Genomic DNA, 18,060 nt, shown 5'->3' with positions numbered 1-18,060 from the left:
GTGTCCCTTAGAGGTGTTGCATTAGGTTTGCTGACATTGATTTGCCAGAGAGGGAGAGATGCTGCTTCCAACTCTTGCCTCAGGGTTATAAGCCTATGCCAATTGAGCTTTTCTTTAGATCTGTCAACTTTAGGGCGATGCACTCAATTACTTGATTCAAACCTGCCTGTCTTGAGCCCATCCATTGTGGCTCTCTAGTTATAATGTGTCACTCAGAAGTAAAACAGGCTGAAATTAATATGCCTCTATCCAGCTGTTCTTGAAGAGTAAAACCATGTTGGCTCACTGACATTCACTGTTCCTAAGCTGCCCACAGACAGATACGAGAAACAATATGCCTGGCACTGAGTTGCAGTGGCAGGGAAATGTTTAAATAAAAACCACAACTCAACAAATAATAAAAAGGTCTCTCCCATACTTTACTTGCCTGGAGACCGAAAGCATTCATATAAGGACTGTTATTTCTATTGTATGTGCAATGCATCATATGGAGTAAAATTGCATGGGTGTGTTTAGTCTAGCCACAGCTTGCTCTTGGGTCTCTTTAAATCTGGAAAGGGGTGACCTGTGGTGGTGGTCATGCCTGCTTGCTCTTCTGACTAGTCTTGCCATTGCGTTTATTGCTTCTTCAGTTACAGCTTCTGGCTGTGTTTCCATTTTGGTAGGTATAAGGAACCATATTTTATGTTTCTCATAGGTGCTTGACATTTATTGTAATGAGATAGAAAATACATGTCTGGAAGAAAAAATAGATGACTGTAACTGTAAATTTGCTTTGATTTTGAATTTCAGGAATTTTCCAGTTAAATGCATCAAATCCTGAATGATTCTGTAATAAGGGAAGGCAACAGGTCAGTACAAAGGAATTAAAAAGAAGTCCTCCATCAGAGTTATAAAAGATTTCCCTATTTGTAAACCATTCACAAGGAGAATGGGGTTTGATTTATTTGCAGTGGGTGAATGTTGTCTCTAAAGCACAACTCTCCTCTCTCTTTTACTCTTCTGCCTTTAATAAAGCTATTCTTTGTTGCACAAAGACAATAAGGCAGGAAACAGAAAAAAAATCATTTTGTAGTACTGTAGTACACATGAGAATAAATTAATGTATTATTATCGGTCTTTGTATTGTAGAGTCTGATGGTTTTCAGGGTTCCAGTTCACAGGAAGCCCTGTTCAAAACGTTCTCTTTTTCTTGGATGAGATCACCATGGCAAATGGGACTGCCAAATGGCAGCAGAAGTGCTTGAAGGGAGCACATGACTAAGATTTTACAGAGATTAGTTGTTGTGCAATTTAAGTAAACACCAACTGAAAAGTCCTTGACACCAATATTGTTCACCAGACTATATGCTCTTTTCCTTATCGCCCTGCTCCTAAAGCCCTTGTGAGACCTGATGCAGCAATTAATATTTAGGACTATATTTCCTAAACCAGTTCTTTTAAAACAGTGGAAGGAGCAGTGAGAAATCTCTGCCATTGCAGTGAGATACTATGTGTGTGTGAGCAGGGGAGGAGGAAGGCTTGGTAGGCTGCGTGGTATACAGCAGCTTACAAGTTCATAGACAGTTGCATCTCTCTTGGGGTTTTAGTTGTCAGCCACCTGTGATGAGAGTGCTCAAACCCTATAACAAGTTCCTGAAAGTTTCTGAAGGCTGGAGCAAGCTTTGCCTCCGGCAGATGGCTGATGGACTGGACCTGCTAACAGCTTCTTGCCAAGGCAGCAGGTTGTGGAGGGATGGTTGAAACAACCTGTAATAAAACTGATTTTTCCCAGAAAACCATTTCTGTTCTTGGAGCAAGCTGGGTAAGGGAGCTGGAACTAGGGAGCTTATTGTCAGGTCTTGCTGAAGGTTGCCCTTGGCCTGATTTCTTACTTGCAAATGTTGACTTGTCTTGGGCTGCTGTTGAACTGGTGCCTTTGCAAATAAGAGACGATGAAGAGCCTGTCTGCTGCAGAGGGGCAGAGTTGTATGACTGTGTAGCTGCCATGTACAGCTTCTATAGCCCTCTGCCTTCTACTAGGAGTTTGTGCTCAGTGTAACATCCCATTTTCTTTGATGTAAGAAGGCTGGTACGAGACTACATATAAACAGAGGGGGAGTTACACTGGTTGTCTTTTGCACGCAAGACACACCTGTAGAACTGACTGCACTGTGTGTTTCTAATTTTGCATATCGGTAAAATTTCATAAGAAAGAAGGGAAACATTAAATCATGAAAAAAATAAGCAGAACTCAAGCATGTTTTTAGATAGGCAAGTGTGTGGATCCTTTGCTTACTATTTGGCCTGTCTGCAGTGGGACGAGAGGGGTAGGGAGGAAAAAAAGGGATGCTGCTGGATATTTGGTAATGATTTGGGGCAGGTCGGAGGAGGAGGTGGTAGGAATGTCTGGTCACCATATTTGTTGCCCTGCACTAGCTGGGGTTGTAATTCTAGTTTCTGCTTCCCTGGGTCACTTGCTACTTGGCTGAGCAGTGGGGTGGAGCTGGCAGTGGGCTATCAAAGGAGAATGAGAAGCCCACAGTCTTTACAACAAGGACTAGGAAAATTGTTTCCATACTGTCTCCAACCTTGTAGCTTCTGAAAAACCTACAGGTTGGCCATGGATGTGATCCTCTTATTTGCAAAAAGGTTTCTTTTAAGGTCCTCTTTTATGTGCTCCATTCACCTCTGCAGTTTCTGGTCATGGTAGTGGATTATCAGCACCCTTTTCCCTCTCCGGAAGGAGCAAGGTGAAATTCTACAAATGTGGCTTCAGTGTGTTTGGGTATTACTCTTGCTTAAGTTATTACATTGGTATTGACAGGTTTCTGTTTGCCTTAAACCGGTAGTTAGGATACCAAATACTGAGGGAATTCAGTTTTGTGTTCGTTTCTGTTTACTTCCTTAGTAGTTTGGGGTATTTGAAGTTTCTGAGTATTGTCTTTGGCAATAAGGTGTTAAATGCCTTTTTATTATAAAGGTAATTCTTCTCACAAATCATGTAATTTCAGCAGATATATTTTAAAAGAATCATCAAAAGGTCAAAGTTGGTTGTATCAAAAACCATCAATAAGGTATATTTTTTGTAATACGTTTGTGAACTTTGTGATGCACATGTACCGTTAGTGAAACTGAAGCAGCTAAGTCAATATCCCTACAAATGCCACTCTTTCAGTTTACCCTCTTGCTTGTGATGGAAGTAAGAACTTAGAGAATATCCTTCTGATTGGGAGTTGCCACTGACATGAATATTAATGAAAAATGAGCAAGGGTTTGGAGGTAGTGTCTCAAGTGTTCCTTTAAAATCTAAGTAGCATTGTTTTATGCTGGCTGTATCAAAAGACCCTTTGAATCTACCGTAGGATATGATTAACATGTATTATTCTAAACAAAATGAGCAAGTCGGTTCTCATCAGTTGGTTTATGCAACTTGTGTGCTTTGGGCTGTGAACTCCATATTAAATTCTATTTGTTTTGAGACTGTTCATAATACTAGTTTTCAGAAATAAATTAAATTTCTATCTCCTGAGTCTTGACAGCAGGTGTTTACTTTTTCCTCTAATTGATTAATTTGCTATTAAATTTCAAATTTCTCTGCACCAACTCTTCGTCTTGTCTCACCTGTTCTTCTTTTCTGTTCTGTTCTCAAGTTCCACCTGTTTTCCTGTTATCTTTGCTTAGTTTTTCACCTGCTGACTGCCCTACATGGCCCTGAGGTGCTGCTTCAGCTCTTCCTCCCTAGTGTAATGCCTGCTATTTCCCCTTTATGCTACCCTTGCAGAGCATTGGTAAAGCATGAGTAGTCCTGGGGTCTTTAGAAGTCTCTAGCTGACTTCAAGGAATGGCCTTCAGTATTGATACCAACAGCCCTTAATGCCCTCATCCTTTTGCAGGTGTCATGGATAAAATAACAAATTTTGTAGAGCTGGGACTTTTCAAACTAATGTTTATGCTTCTGGTTTCTCTAAAAGGAAGCTGCTCACATAGAAGTGAGATGTGAAATATGCTGTGACAGGCTTCTGGATGGCACTTGTATTTATTCATAAGAAAATAACTGGTGAGAAAATGCCGGCTGACAAGTTGAAGCTGACCTGGGGAGAAGTCCTGCTGGAGCCACTTGGGGATAATGAGCCACAAAGAATTTGATCTTTTTCAGTGGTGAATTAAGCAGGGAAGTCAAGAAGAGTTGCGCAGGGAGAAGTCCTCATTGGAGCTCACTGCCAGTATAAGGTTTTCAGTAGCTCTGTGTTGCTTCTGACACTGTGTAACTCTGCTTACTAGAAAGCGAGAGGAGATCACAGTCAGTAACTTTATTTTCCCACTCCCCTTCTGTTTTCTAGCAGTTTGTTGGAGAGTTTCCTATAGATTATGGGGAGTTCCTGGTGCTGTTTTCAAGCGTTGGTTGTCTGATACATAAAGCAGAGATTTAAATTTTTTTCTTTCCTGAGGATTCTTTCTTTCAGTCTTGTCATAAAAACTGAGCAATATTTTTGAAGTGGCAGAGCTTCAGAAATAGAACTGTGTGAGTCAAGGATAAAGAGGGGGAAAGCAGCACATCTGGTGCTGTAGTGTTAAAAGTTAGATACTAAAATGTGCCAGGTTCCAGTGTCAGCATCTAAAAAAAAAAAAATAGAAAAATTCTTCCATCTGTCACCAATTCAGCACAGATCAGGATTAGTTTTCAGTCTCTTCCTTTGGAAAGTTATCCCACTGAAACCTGCCATTAAGGAGACTTCCAGCTTAAATGTTCTTTACTTAATTAACCAGTTACAGTAGTTCTGCCTCTTCATAGTTACCAGTGGTAATACCTCTTTTCAGTCCCTTATTGGCCTTGTGTTTTGCTGCCTTTTCAATATGTTCCTAAAATGTAGGCCTATATTAAAGACCCTAAAATATCTTAATATGGGGGGGGAGAGGGGGGGGGGGGAGGGAAGAGCATGTTCACAGGAATTATTTCTCTGGATCTTAAAAGATAACTTTCTTACCTATAAGCAGTGGCATTTGTTTCCTCTTCAGAATCCCAGTTTGCTTTTCCATTTTACAGACTTCTAATGCATCTAATGGTGCTTCTGCCCACAGTGTACCCTGTCCTCTCATCCTTTCCCCATTGAAGAAGCTTCTGAAGCATCTCATTTGTGTAGAGCTTTACATGTGATTCAGGCTTGATTTGTTATAAAAATTTTCATAAATTTCATGAGAAAAGCCTGAAAAATTCCAGTTGTTTCTGCTTAGTGTAGAAAGTAGCAATGGTCTGTGAGAGCCCTTGGTGCTAGAAATTTGTGCCACAAGTGGGGGCTTGTCCTCAGGACCTGCTATCCTGATGGAGGTGTGCCCTGCCATCAGGGATGGAAACCACTATGGCATCAAGAAGTGTTTATCTCAACAGGGTTTCATCCCAGGGCCTGAGGTAGTCTTCCACTCTTTCAGGTAGCCTGGAGGCAGACTGCTTAGTGCGGCTGTTGCGTGAGGGTGGCTGTTAACTTCACTGATGTACAGAGTATCTGTTTTCCTGGAGGGCTCCAGCCATCCCACCTCTTAAGGAACTCTGATGAGACCAGCTATGCACAGCATAATGATGCTGTCAACAGACCTGTGTTGCTTTCTTTTGCTGAGGTGAATGCTGTCAAGTTCCCTGCCAGCCTATCATTTCTTCATGACTCCAAATTCGCATAATAGTCTGATTTTTAGGATGTGTAAGTAAGATCCATCCGCAAAGCAGCTTTGGAAATAGAGTGCCTCTAGGCACTGGTCACACTTCTCTCTAGGGGGTCAGAGAGTCTTCAAAGTCCTGACAGAAAAGGAGGGGTTGCTAGCAGGATGCAGACAGGCAATCCTTAGCTCAGGCTGCTAAACTACTGTGGAGAAAAGGGCCAAACATACGTGAGCAGTAAAAGCGCTGTAAGATACTCGTCCATAAAATGGAGGGTAGGTGGAGATGTGCTGTCAGGTTATAAAATAGCTGGAATTTCTTGAATTGCCTGGATAGGCTGAGAAAGTTGGGGCTGTTCAGACTGGAGAAGAGAAGGGTGCATGGAGACCTCATAGCAGCCTTCCAGTATCTGAAGGGTGCTGTAGGGGTGGTGGGAAGGGACTCTTCATTAGGGACTGTAGTGACAGGACAAGGGGTAATGGGTTCAAACTTAAACAGGGGAGGTTCAGGTTAGATAAATGAAACAAGTTCTTTAGTGTGAGGATGGTGAGGCACTGGAATGGGTTGCCCATGGAAGTTGTGAATACTCCATCTTTGGCAATGTACAAGGCCAGGGTGGACAGAGCCTTGGGTGGTATGGTTTAGTGTGAGGTGTCCCTGCCCACGCAGTAGTGTTGGAACTGGATGATCTTAAGTTCTTTTCCAACCCTAACTATTCTACGATTTTTATGATTAGGTAGATTATGCTACTGTAGTCTGTTTGACTACTGGCAAGGCTGTGACTAATTGAGATGAGCCGGTGTCTGACAGGATGGGAAGCATCCAGGTTTAGTTTAGGCAAGTATTGCTGGTAGATGATACTTTGTGGGAGCAGAGAAGAAACCAGTAGTGCTTCCAGATGTCCAGAACGTGGGCAATGTATGGACAGCCTTGTAGAGCCTCTTGTGGTTTGTCAGGCAGAGAGCACAAATTCTTCTAATATCAAGAGCTGTCAACATTTTCAGTGCACAGCTGCTGTAAATAATGAAGGCTCTGCTTCCCTGATATGCTTAACCTCTGGCTTAGACCATATATATCCTCAGAATAGCAAATATGTTATGCAGTATGCAGCTATAGTAGCTGTGCTTTAGGCAGACATAATGTGGTGTGTTTATCCTCCTTAAATCTACTGGTAACTATGCACATTTTAGTGTTGTTGATGCTCTTCATCCTTCCTTTGATAACAGTCTGTGATACTGTGATTGTTCCTGATCACAGAGATGCTGCCATTAGGGGGTTTTAGTATTATTTATTGAAGAGTTCCTTAAGCACAAACCAAACATTTTGTTGCTCATGGCTTGAACAAAGGAAGCATTTTTCTTCAACCTCCTCCCTGTTTGTCTCCTGCTGGCATAACTAGCTGCATTCCAAATACTCCGGGACTTCCTTTGTTCATCTGTCTTTTGGGGGTTTTAATTTTCTTTTGATGGATTTCAGTTTGCTGCAAGATCCTTACCAGGTGGAGCCCTTTAAAAGGGAGGGCAGATGATCTTGGACCTTTTCCCACCAGCTTAAGAAAAATCACAGAAGCTAACTTCTTCCTCTTTCTCTGCACCTAGTTATTTATATGTTAAATCTGGCAATGACACCCACACCCCCCCCCCCCCCAAAAAAAAAAAAAAAAAGAAAACCAAAACGCTGAAATGTGGGGTCATGCTGAAAAATCAGCATTTCCTGAGAGCACGGTTCAGATTTTCCCTTTGAGACAACCTGTCAGCTTGACCTCGATGGCCCATCTACTTGAGGAATCATTGGAGTACCTTGTGGGTTGTTCAGCAATCAAGGGAATGGGGCCTGTGTGGGAAATGAGGAACAACACAGGCCCTGACTGATACTTCTTTTGGAGATGTACCTATGTCAGCTCCTAAGTGTATCTTCATTAGACTGTTGAGTTTTGGGTTTTTTTTTTCCCCCACAGAAATCAACATGTTATTTCAATAACAGAGGCATTTCGTCCATGTTTCACTTTTTGCTTATCTTTTAAATGAATTTTCTGTTGAAAACCAGCTACATATATATATCTTGCAACTCTGAAATCACATTTTAAGCAAAATTTGATTAAATCCTTGCTTCCCATTGAACCCCTCAACATGTTGCATCACAAGAGCAATCTAGAGCAAACTAGAGAATGTCTCATTTTCATTGAATATAAGGACACAATTTTCACAAAGGATATTATCCTTCACAGCTTCAAGTAGCTTGTATTTAAAAACAATTACCCAAAGCCTTTGGCCATTTTATGAGTGTATGGTGCAAACTGTATTTGAACACACTGATCATCTTTACACTAAATACACAGGTGCAGGAAAAGCATTTGCAATAGAGAGATCTGGGAGCAGCCTACAGCTGCATTGAGGTTCCTGGACTGTACGTGTGTGTTGGCACAGGCGGTTTATAGCCTCTTGTTAAGTCTGCCAGCTTTTCCCTTGACTGCTGCTGTGTTACAGGACTTCTGCCTGGGTTGAGTCAGAGCCACTTGAACAACTTCCACTTTTATTGCCGGGCTGGAGAAGGGAAAAATAAACCAAAATCCATGGCAGAAAGTGTTTTGTGTTGGATTTTCTGTATCTAAGATATTTATATGTGTACATAAAAAGAAGCAGATTTGAATGTACTGTACAGAGATTTCCAGGACTAACAATAACTTATGTGTCTATGCAGTTACCATCCCACCATTGTTTTTTGGCAGCCACACATGCAGTTTCCTCTGACTACTTCTGGATAAGCAATGTCATTGAAGTGAACAGGATGCTTTATTCTAGTAGTGCTTTCTTTGTCATACAGTATTTGCTAGCACATGAAAGGAGTTTTGGTTTATAAGCTGACTTCTGTGTAAAGTAATAGTTTTCCCAACATGGGTAACTAATCTGTTCCTAAACACCTCCGTGGCTTGGTGCCACAGATGGCAAGAGAGAAGGGAAGAGATTATCTTTTGAAAAAAGAGCCCGGGCCCACATTTTCCTAACCAGGTTCTTGATTTTGTGTAATTGGATGTAATTGGAGAGTTTTATTTCACAAAGCATAAGCTACTGCTGGCATGCAAACTTCAGTCATCCCTGACCTCTCTTGAACTTGCTGATTCTGAAGCTTTCTGTTCTGAGTTTCAGTGGTGCTTTGTTTATGACAACTTTGAAAGAATTGTTCTTTGATGGAATTTTGTATGAGGCAGCTCTCTTGAAGCAAGTTAAAACTTGTGCTTTAAAACAAGATGTATGCATCTTAATCAATACTGAGGCACAGGGAAATAATCTGTATATAGCCCTGAGGGGATCTACTTGGTACGGAATTACTTTCTGTGCCTGAAAGAGCTTACACCTGCAAGGATTAGGAGCACAACAGTGGTGTGGAGCTTGTGGATGTGTGTGGAAGATCAGATCTGTGCTGTTCATGTGTGTATTTTTATAAACACTGAATAAATTTCCAGTAATGCATTGGCACAGGTTACCCAGAGAAGCTGTGGCTGCCCCAGCCCTGGCAGTGTTCAAGGCCAGGTTGGATAAGGCATAAAGCAACCTGGTCTTGTGGAAGGTGTCCCTGTCCATGATGGGGAGGTTGGAACTAAATTAACTTTAAGGTCCCTTCCAACCTAACCCTGATTCTATGAAACACACACAAGGAAATTTCTAACCATTTCTGGAAGTTAATGATCTGGCTTACTCAGCTGCACATAGCATTATTAACTTGGTCTGGTGGGGTGAGCTGCGTGTGGATTCAGTGACTGTCATGATACCTCCTACTTCTCAGTTCAGCACAACTCTTGCTGAATACAGGATTGTCAGTTTTCTGTGCTTTAACATGCTTTCTTGTCCATTGCAAAGGCAGTTGGAACTACTGATTGGGTCAGGCAAGGCACTGTAAAGTGGTGTGGCCAGTGTAACATATCCTTTGAGGAAAAAAGAGGGCAGATGGTATCTTCTGAGTTGCTATGCATGTTGAAGACTGCTTAATATAAGCACCTGCCATTATATTTTCTAGGTTTAAATATGTTTGTTAATAACGGTCGCATTTCTATTTCACATTATTTGTAGGAAGGTTCAAAATAAATTGGCAACTCTGGCTATTTATTGACCAAAAAAAAAAAATGTTGCTTTTTGTTGCTTTTTGTTGCTTTTTGTTGCTTTTTGTTGCTTTTGTTGCTTTTTTTTGTTGCAAGCTTTACAGACCAGATGGAATAAAACTGCTCAGCGTGCAGGCAGTTTTTACATAAATACTGAAATCTCACCGAAATCAATGTCATTTAAACATTAACTTTGCAGAACTGATGCATAATGTTCAACCAGTAATGAATGAGATGAAAACCTGGTTTTACATTTTTACTACCATCATAAAATGAGTGCAAGTATTTTTACACACAAAAGAAAACCTTCTAATGAGGTCGTGACCATTTTTGGTGCCTTTTCAGCCTCCTCATGTACGTCTTCCTGACTTCTGAGGTGTTGTATAACCTAGTCCTGCTGCTCTGCGGGAAGCTCCACATCCTGCTGCAAGTAAAGCCAAGTTTTAGAATGCATATATTTGATATGGCTTCAGGTACTGTGGAATGTAAAACTCTGATGCAAAACATTGGAGGAACTAAATCCAGATGTTACAGACTTATCAGTGGAAACTGGTTATCCTCTTCTTACACGTGCTTAAACCAATCAGCTGTTTGAATACTGAAGGAATTCCCAAGTGCTCTCCTCTGTTTTGAAGGGTGGAATGAGCCTTTCCTCCCAGTATCAAACGTAGCCTGTGCAGTCCAGGGAAGATGCCATCTAAGCACATTTAACTCCCATTGTTTCCCTGTGCACAACATACAGTGTTATTACAAGGTGGGTTTGTGTATTTCTTTTTTTGCCCCCCCTTTGTTTTCCTTCCTTTTGATTTATCTATGGTATTTGCCATGCAGCTGAAATCGGAAATTATATCTGTATTCTTAAGGTTGGGGTTTGTTGTTTTCCATTTCCCAAGAATATTCAAAAAGTCAGAAATGCAGTGATTTTTTCTGAAACACACATTCAAGTAAATTAATAGAACTGTAGAGCTGTTTAGGTTAGAAAAGACCCTTGAGATCATCAAGTCAAACCATTAACCTAGCACTGCCAAGTCAGTCACTAAACCGTTTCCCTAAGTGCCCATCTATATCTTTCAAATACCTCGAGGAATGGTGGCTGCACCCCTTCCCTGGGCAGCCTGATCCAGTGCTTGACAACCCTTTCAATTAAGAAACTTTTCTTGACATCCAATCTAAACCTCACCTGTCACAACTTGAGGCCATTTCCCCTAGTGCTATCACTTGTTACTTGGGAATAGACAGCAACACCCACCTCACTTCATCCTTCTTTCAGGTGATAAGATCTCCCCTGAGCCTCCTTGTCTGATTTTTAAATGCTGAAGTCATTGCACACTAAAATGTGGACAATTAAGAGTGATAACACTGAGCTAGCAATATAACTCTCAAATAATTAGCTAAGAGTGTCCCAGTTTCTGACAAAATAATTGATGCTTAGAGAGGTGTTCATTTGCATATCAAGGTCCTCACAAAGCCATTGGGGATTACAGCTTGCTCTTTCTTTTATAATCAGAGTTCATATGCAACACAGTTCAGTGTTCTTATGTTGAGAAGTTTCTCAGATCTCAGTGTCTAGGCATCAAAAATTCAACCACAACAATAAATACAAAAGCCCAGAGAAATGGCTCTTAAGTAGCAGGAAGCCTGTGCTATATGTGAAGCCCTCAGTTTCAGGGGAGAAGCTGTTTTGAAAGTTCACTTCATCAGGTCCCAGCTCGAATCCTTCTGAAAACTGGTGGAAGCATTCCCAGTGACTGAAGAAAGCTTTGAATTGAGCCCAAGGTGGATGGTGGGATTTTGCAACTTTGGTACATGTGAACACAACTCTCTAAATTTCTTTCACATGCTGCAGTATTGGTGCAAGAAGTTGCTATGATGTGGAGCCCATGCATGTGCTGCTTCCCTGCAGTTCCTAGAGGAGCTGCTGAGGGCTGCAGGATGGTCATGGGTCCTAGGCACTGGTGCCCAATGAGCAGCTAAGGCAGCAAGAAGGATCACAGGAGATGCAAGGTGTCTCCAGGTGGTCTGAACCCTCACAACCAGTTCTGCAATGGGTGCTATGGAAGACATTGCTCTTCTATAGACAAACCTTACGCACTAAAGTTACTTGAGTGGAGCAGTCCATGGGCTGGGTTTCTCTCCAGGGTTTTCCTGAGGCTGGTAGAATAACATGTAAAGTTTCACTGGTTTCTGGCCAGTTTATTTTGGGTTTTGTAAGTGGAACTGTTGATGGATGCTGACAGTAATTTTGGGGATACAAACATTGTTTTGGTAGCTCTTTTATCTTTATGCTAAATCATCCAGCCAATAACAGCTCTAAGGTTTAATTTCTGCAGAAAATGTATGTTTTGCACATCAAATTATAATTACAAGCTTATTGAGGACCATGAATTATTTAATTTAGCCTAACTTTAAGCAGCAGCTTGTATAGACCATGCTCTCAGACCTTAACAAATGGTGATGAAATATCCCCGTATTTGTAATTTGAGATGCTGTGAGAAGCTCCTGTAGTGCAGTGCTGAGCCTCCTCAGTACCTGCCTATTGCATGCCAGGCTTTTGGAAAGATTTATCAGAGTGTAAATACATCTTCTATGAGTCTTTCTTCTTGGAGAAGGCATCTAGAAGTTAGAATGGACTTCACACTCTGAAGCTGCTAATTTTAAATAAATGTTACTTAAGGGTATTTTCAAGGCTCTCTTGCCGACTGCTGTGTTTTACTGATGAATGACTTCAGTGATGGTGCTCCAAAGTGTTTCTTACAAAGTAGTTTCTACCTTTATTTGAAGCATTTAACTGTTGCGCAGGCTTTTAAAAGTACAGAACTATGCTGTCTCTTTGTTTTGAACAACCCAGAAAACTGTTTGACACCAAACTGTGGGTTTTTTGAGTGTAACTTGTGTTTGCAGGTAATGTACCTCCGTGTTTTGTTCTTAGTATGAAGATCATACAGGTTATAATAGAGGGTTTTTGACTTACACACATTTTACTTCTGCTGTTTGGCCTGATGGCTGTTGACAGTCACTGACACTATGGAACCACTTTATAGTGAAATCTTTGATGTGCTCCTTCACCTGCATCTGTCTCTCTGCTCAATAGATCAGCTTTATGGTAGGTGGTGTTTCCTAACAGGGGAGCTGTGACTTGACAAGTGCAACAAAGCATTGCACAATATTGCTCCAGGAGCAGTGAGAGAGATTTACTATTTCACTTGGTTATCAAATTAATTTGCCCCTTCCAAATTCACTATAAACTGGTTCTGCTATGAATCCGAGCTTCAGAGAAGCCCATGCTGATGGCATTGCATAGATTATTGCATCCTAATCTTGCATGCATTTTGCAAAGCTTTCTTTTATTCTTAATTTATTTTTCCTTTCTTGCTGCATTTTTTTTCTCTATTTTTTATTTTAGGATCGGGATATTCACCCCTTGAAGATGATGAAGATGTGTATGCACGCAATAGATATAAAGGTGAATGCTTTGCTTATGTGCTAAAGAGGATTAGCTGATTGCTGAGAGAAAGCTTCATTTTTCTTTTCATGGATTATAAAATCCTGATCCAACTCCATGATTTTTTTGCTATCTTTTTTTTTTGTTTTATTTTTTTTTAACAATGGAAATTAGATCAAGTACTGATCACCACTCTCATGTATCTGAGTAAGTAACTTTTGCACTGCCTTTGCTCTTAGGAGATCAGGTTGTTAAATCATGAAAATCTGGGAAGAGTTTCTCCTTCTTCTTCATACATGCTAACAAAACCATCAATGATAAGCTAACTTAAAACCTGGGCTTACTGATGGTAATGTATAGAAGTACAAGAGAACCTGATTTTCATGACCTTTTATTTTTGCCCATAAAACTGTTTGCATTTCAGGTTACTCTGCTACCTGAAATACCAAGTGAAATGTGTTTAATGAATGAAAGTGTACCTTCCAAAACCAAGCTATGTAGCTGGATGAATGAGTGAGTGGACTGGTGTGTTTATAAAGCAAATTCAGGTTTTATTCCCTAATCTGTAAGATTTTGCAGTTCAACAAGATTGAAAAGTTGGTCTTTTGTTGTTTGGTTGGGTTGGTTTTTTTGCCACTACCAGTAAGTCTTCCATCTACTATGTCTGTTTTCTTAAAACATCTGCTTTTGTCTTAATCTTCTCTTTTATTTTCATTATTATGCACTTTTCTCTGCCACAGTCCCTCAGAAGCCTGGACAGTAAAGAAATTTAGCATTTAATTTGTCACTTTAAATGGTAACTGTGTTTCTTTTTAGTAAACTAATCTGTGGACATGCTAAAATTGCAATGTAATCACTTTGAGTAATTTAAAATACTGGGCATTGATGTCTTGTATGTTGTTAACTGAAAAGAATTGATGGGCCTTACAAGAGGTAAGTCATAAAGTAATTCAGACACTTATGAAGAACAAAGAGGAAAGCATAGCTGTTATGGCTATGTTGCTGTTTTCGTGTCTTATTTTCCTCCCAGTAAAATACTTAAGTGTAAAATTTTGCTTTCAAACACATGCAGAAATATTTGTCTAAAGCTTTATTTATGTGAGCTCATTTCTTGTTGCCTTTTAACATGTAACGCTCTGCAGACACATACAAAAAGATTTCCAGAGATCATGAAGGTAAATCAATGCCAATTCATGCCAGTGCAGGCAAGTAGTTAAAATGCAGATTCTGTATAAATTCCCTTTATATGATGATACAAACTAGATTGTACTCATGTCAGCCAAAATGTCACCAGGGTTAAGTGAAACATAATGACTCATTCAAGCAGATATTAAAAACTGCCCTGAGTTTGGAAGTGCTACTGCCAAATGTTGAAGATCAGACAATGTGAATCTATGAGTATAAAGCATTGGAGCAGAAAGGGCTCTCTCTTCATTAGCATACTTATTTAAGTTGGTATTGGGGGGATGGAGGCAGAAAGAGACAAAGCAAGGAAAAAGTAGCTATGTTCAGAGCTTCTCCTTATGTGAGCATTCCAGCATTTTGGATATAGCCCATTGCTTAGCAAATAAAACTTCCCAGTAACAAATTACTAAATGTTTTTAACTGATGCTTATGTATGTAAGCAAGCAGCATTGGTTTTTCTTTGCACACATAGTCACTAAACAGTGCAAGTGAGAACACAAATTCATCCTCTTTGGCATCTGCAAACAAAACATTGCAGTTTATGGGGGTGGAGGAATCGACCTCCTACCAAACCCTTTTGTCTCCATGTGGATGTTTTTCAACTTGCTCTGCTTTCCAGAGAAACATTGCTGAGACTTTCTGTGCCCACAGCACTTTAAGTTGTTTCCTTCCTCCCTGGTGAGCCCTCAGCTCTTTTGGCTGGTGTACAAGCAAGAAACTGTATAGCCAGGCACTTGCCATGCTACATTAAGGAACTGCTCAGTGGAGGCTGGTGTTTAAATACAGCAGATAGGCTGGGGGAGATGATGTTCTAGAAAATGCTTTCATTCCACCTACTTGGCGTAGCTGTATCAGACCACATTTGATCAGGAAGTGCTTCACTTACAACAACCTTCCAGTACCTAAAAGGGGCCTACAATAAATCTGGAGAAGCCCTTTTTGTAAGAGCAAGTAGTGATAGGACAAGCGGGAATGGTTTTAAACCGAAAAAGGGCAGATTTACATTAGATATTAGGAAGAAATTCTTTACTATGAATGTGGTGAGGCACTGAAACAGGCTTCCTAGGGAAGCTGTGGCTGCCCCATCTCGGGAAGCACTGAAGACCAGGCTGAATGTGGCTCTAAGAAACCTGGTCTAGTGTATGGTGTCCCTGGCTGTTGGGAGGTTGGAAATATGTGATCTTTAAGGCCCCTTCCAACCTAAATAATTCTGTGATTCTACAAAACACAGCAGTTCCTGCGTTCATTGCTGTTCTGGTGCCACTGCTGTGATGGTCCTCCTTCCTATTACAGTTTTCTCAAATACTGTAGTGACCAAAGGGTAGCCTTACCTATAGAGACAACATTGTTGCTTCAACCATTTCTGCTTGCTGCCTGTTTTCCAGTGGTTTCAAACACAGGATTGAGTCAGGCTATTGTATCTATAGCTGATGAACAGTGCAAACTTTCAATGAAAACCAACTGCGTGGGTCCTGGTACCTAAAAACTCAAATTTCAGTTAAGTGAGCAGAGCCAAATACAGATGGTGAAGCCCCAGAAGTGGTGCCTGGGAAACCTGTAGCTTTACTTATTCTCAGTGCCCTCAGGAATACAGGTGCTCTTGTCTTGAGGCAGGGAACGGTTTGTGTGACCTCTCAGAGCTCCACCCAATTCTAATATTCCATAAATACTCCATATATCTCCTTAGCCTTTGAAAACCAGTATGTGCCTTCACTTCAAAATAAACAAACTTTGATCTAAACCTTTGTTGTATCGTTTGATGTGCTTTCAGGCACGTAAGCTTTTCAAGTTACTTGGGTTTGGCTTTGGTTTTTGTTTTTTTTTTCAGTGATATCACTCACTGTAAGCCCAGATACTTGCCCCTTTATAAACCCTGCCTCACCCGCTCTTTTAATCACATTCAGTTCTAGAGGAAGCATAATAATGTTTTAGGTCAAACAGATGTTCTTCCTAAGCTCTTTAAGTTATCTGCATCCAAAAGAATGTCTGGTTTTGCTTTTTCTTTCTTACAGTATCACTTGGTCCAGTAAAAGACATTTTATCCCTCTCTAGGAGCCTTGCTTTGTTTCTCACTCTAGACCACCATAGCTGCAACAATACTACAGGAAGGCCCATGTGGCTGTCCTGCATCTGGGGGCAACTAGAAGCCACTTGCACATCATTGTAAAGGATTTTCACCTGTTGGTGAAATACAGTAGGCATACTGCAGTACAGTAAGAGTGCTTCCAAAAGAGATTAGTCTAAAGGAATGTCTAGTCAGAAGCTTGACATTTAGTCTCTGATTTTAGTCTTCAGATGTTATTTGTGTTAATTCAAGATCAGCACAGAAAAAATGAAGGTGCAAAATGTAGTTTTTGTTGAGAAAGTGTAAATATGTCCTAGAGAATATTGTTTACTGAAATAGGCTGTATAGAAATAAAATAGGTTGTATTGATTTTTGTGTATTTATGTGTGGAGCTGATCCAAATTGTGTAGAAAAATGTATAAAACTACAGGAATTAAGAGCTAGAAGTGATCATCTCCCAACAATCCAGAAACTAAGTTTAAGTCTCTCATGACTTTGTAAGATGCAAGATGTTTGTTGGGTTTTTTCCCCCTCATTTTTCTTGCAGACTTGGAAACTTCTGTCATGTACCTGCCGCATGTCACATGTAGTCACACAGGATTGCAGGACCTGTCATCTTGCTCTTTTTGTTCTGCAATCCCTTCCCCTCTCTCTGCCAATATGCCCTTTTCAAATCTTGGAGCTGACAAGGGGCAGGCTTCATTGCTCCGTGTGTGGGAAACTCCTACTTAGAAGCTGCAGAAAAAGGAGAGCTTTCAGGATGCACCCCATGGTCAAAGCTCAAGAGATAGTTTTGAAGCTTTGGCTGGGAAGTCTCAGTTTGATACTGCACCTCTCAGTATCACAGTATGGTGTTAAATCCTCACAAGATGGTACCTGTGTCCTGAGTGTTTTAAAGTGTAGCCCTGACAACCAGTTAAAATTCCAGTTTTATGTATGTGCTTCCCTTTTTCCCCACAAGTTTGGTAGGAATGTTAGCTGTGTAATCCCAGCCAAATTCCAGCTTTCCTCTGACTTGGCAGATTCATCGATGTAACTGTCCTACATCCAGGGGCAACTAGAAGATGGTTCTTATACTTCAGGCTCAATTTCCATGATATTAGGGAAAGCTAGTCCTCCACCCATCTTTTGAGGCAAAAAGTTCAACACATGAAGTCCAGGTCTCATTGAGGACATTAGAGCAGAATTTAAGATTCTGGAACTTGGTAAAGCTCATATTCATGAATATGAGCTTTTCTGAATATATGCAAAGTATATAGTGTGCTTGCAAATGAACATCAACACTTTATGAAGGATTTTGCAGTACGAAGAGGAAGGGTTTGTGCTGTCAAATATATGCATTGTGCCAGCATGCGTGTTGCCCTTGGAGGCTAAAAACTGCTATCAAAGAGAGAGGAATAAGGTCAGAGCTTTCTCGAAGGCTCCTCACTTAGTCTGTTGTACACTTCCCTACAGATTTGGTCATGGCAATGGCATTGTGCCCATTTGGTGGTAGAAGGCTATTTTGTTGGTGTTATAGAGTACCTGAATGTTTCGGTGTGGAACCTCAGGACTGCTGCGAACAGTAAGGGAGCTGCTGTTCCTGCGCAATTCCAAGTCACAGTTCAGGCTTAATCCTGGGTGCTAACTTGGAAAGTAAC

The 18,060-nt window shown here is 40.7% G+C and overlaps 1 protein-coding gene across 2 annotated transcripts in view; it reads left to right on the top strand.

Moving 5' to 3' along the window:
* Positions 1-18,060, top strand: part of SRPX (sushi repeat containing protein X-linked) — a 41,225-nt gene that overhangs the window by 8,124 nt on the left and 15,041 nt on the right. Inside the window, exon 2 of one of the 2 annotated variants that reach the window (XM_034059935.1) lies at positions 13,132-13,191. The exons of the other annotated variant lie outside the window; for it this stretch is intronic. Coding sequence (XP_033915826.1) covers positions 13,132-13,191 — 60 coding nt within the window. The remainder of the gene's footprint in view (positions 1-13,131; positions 13,192-18,060) is intronic. 2 annotated transcript variants of the gene reach the window in all.

Source organism: Melopsittacus undulatus, chromosome 2, assembly GCF_012275295.1.
Source record: "Melopsittacus undulatus isolate bMelUnd1 chromosome 2, bMelUnd1.mat.Z, whole genome shotgun sequence".
Taxonomy (NCBI): domain Eukaryota; kingdom Metazoa; phylum Chordata; class Aves; order Psittaciformes; family Psittaculidae; genus Melopsittacus; species Melopsittacus undulatus.
This window is presented reverse-complemented; position numbering and strand designations above follow the sequence as displayed.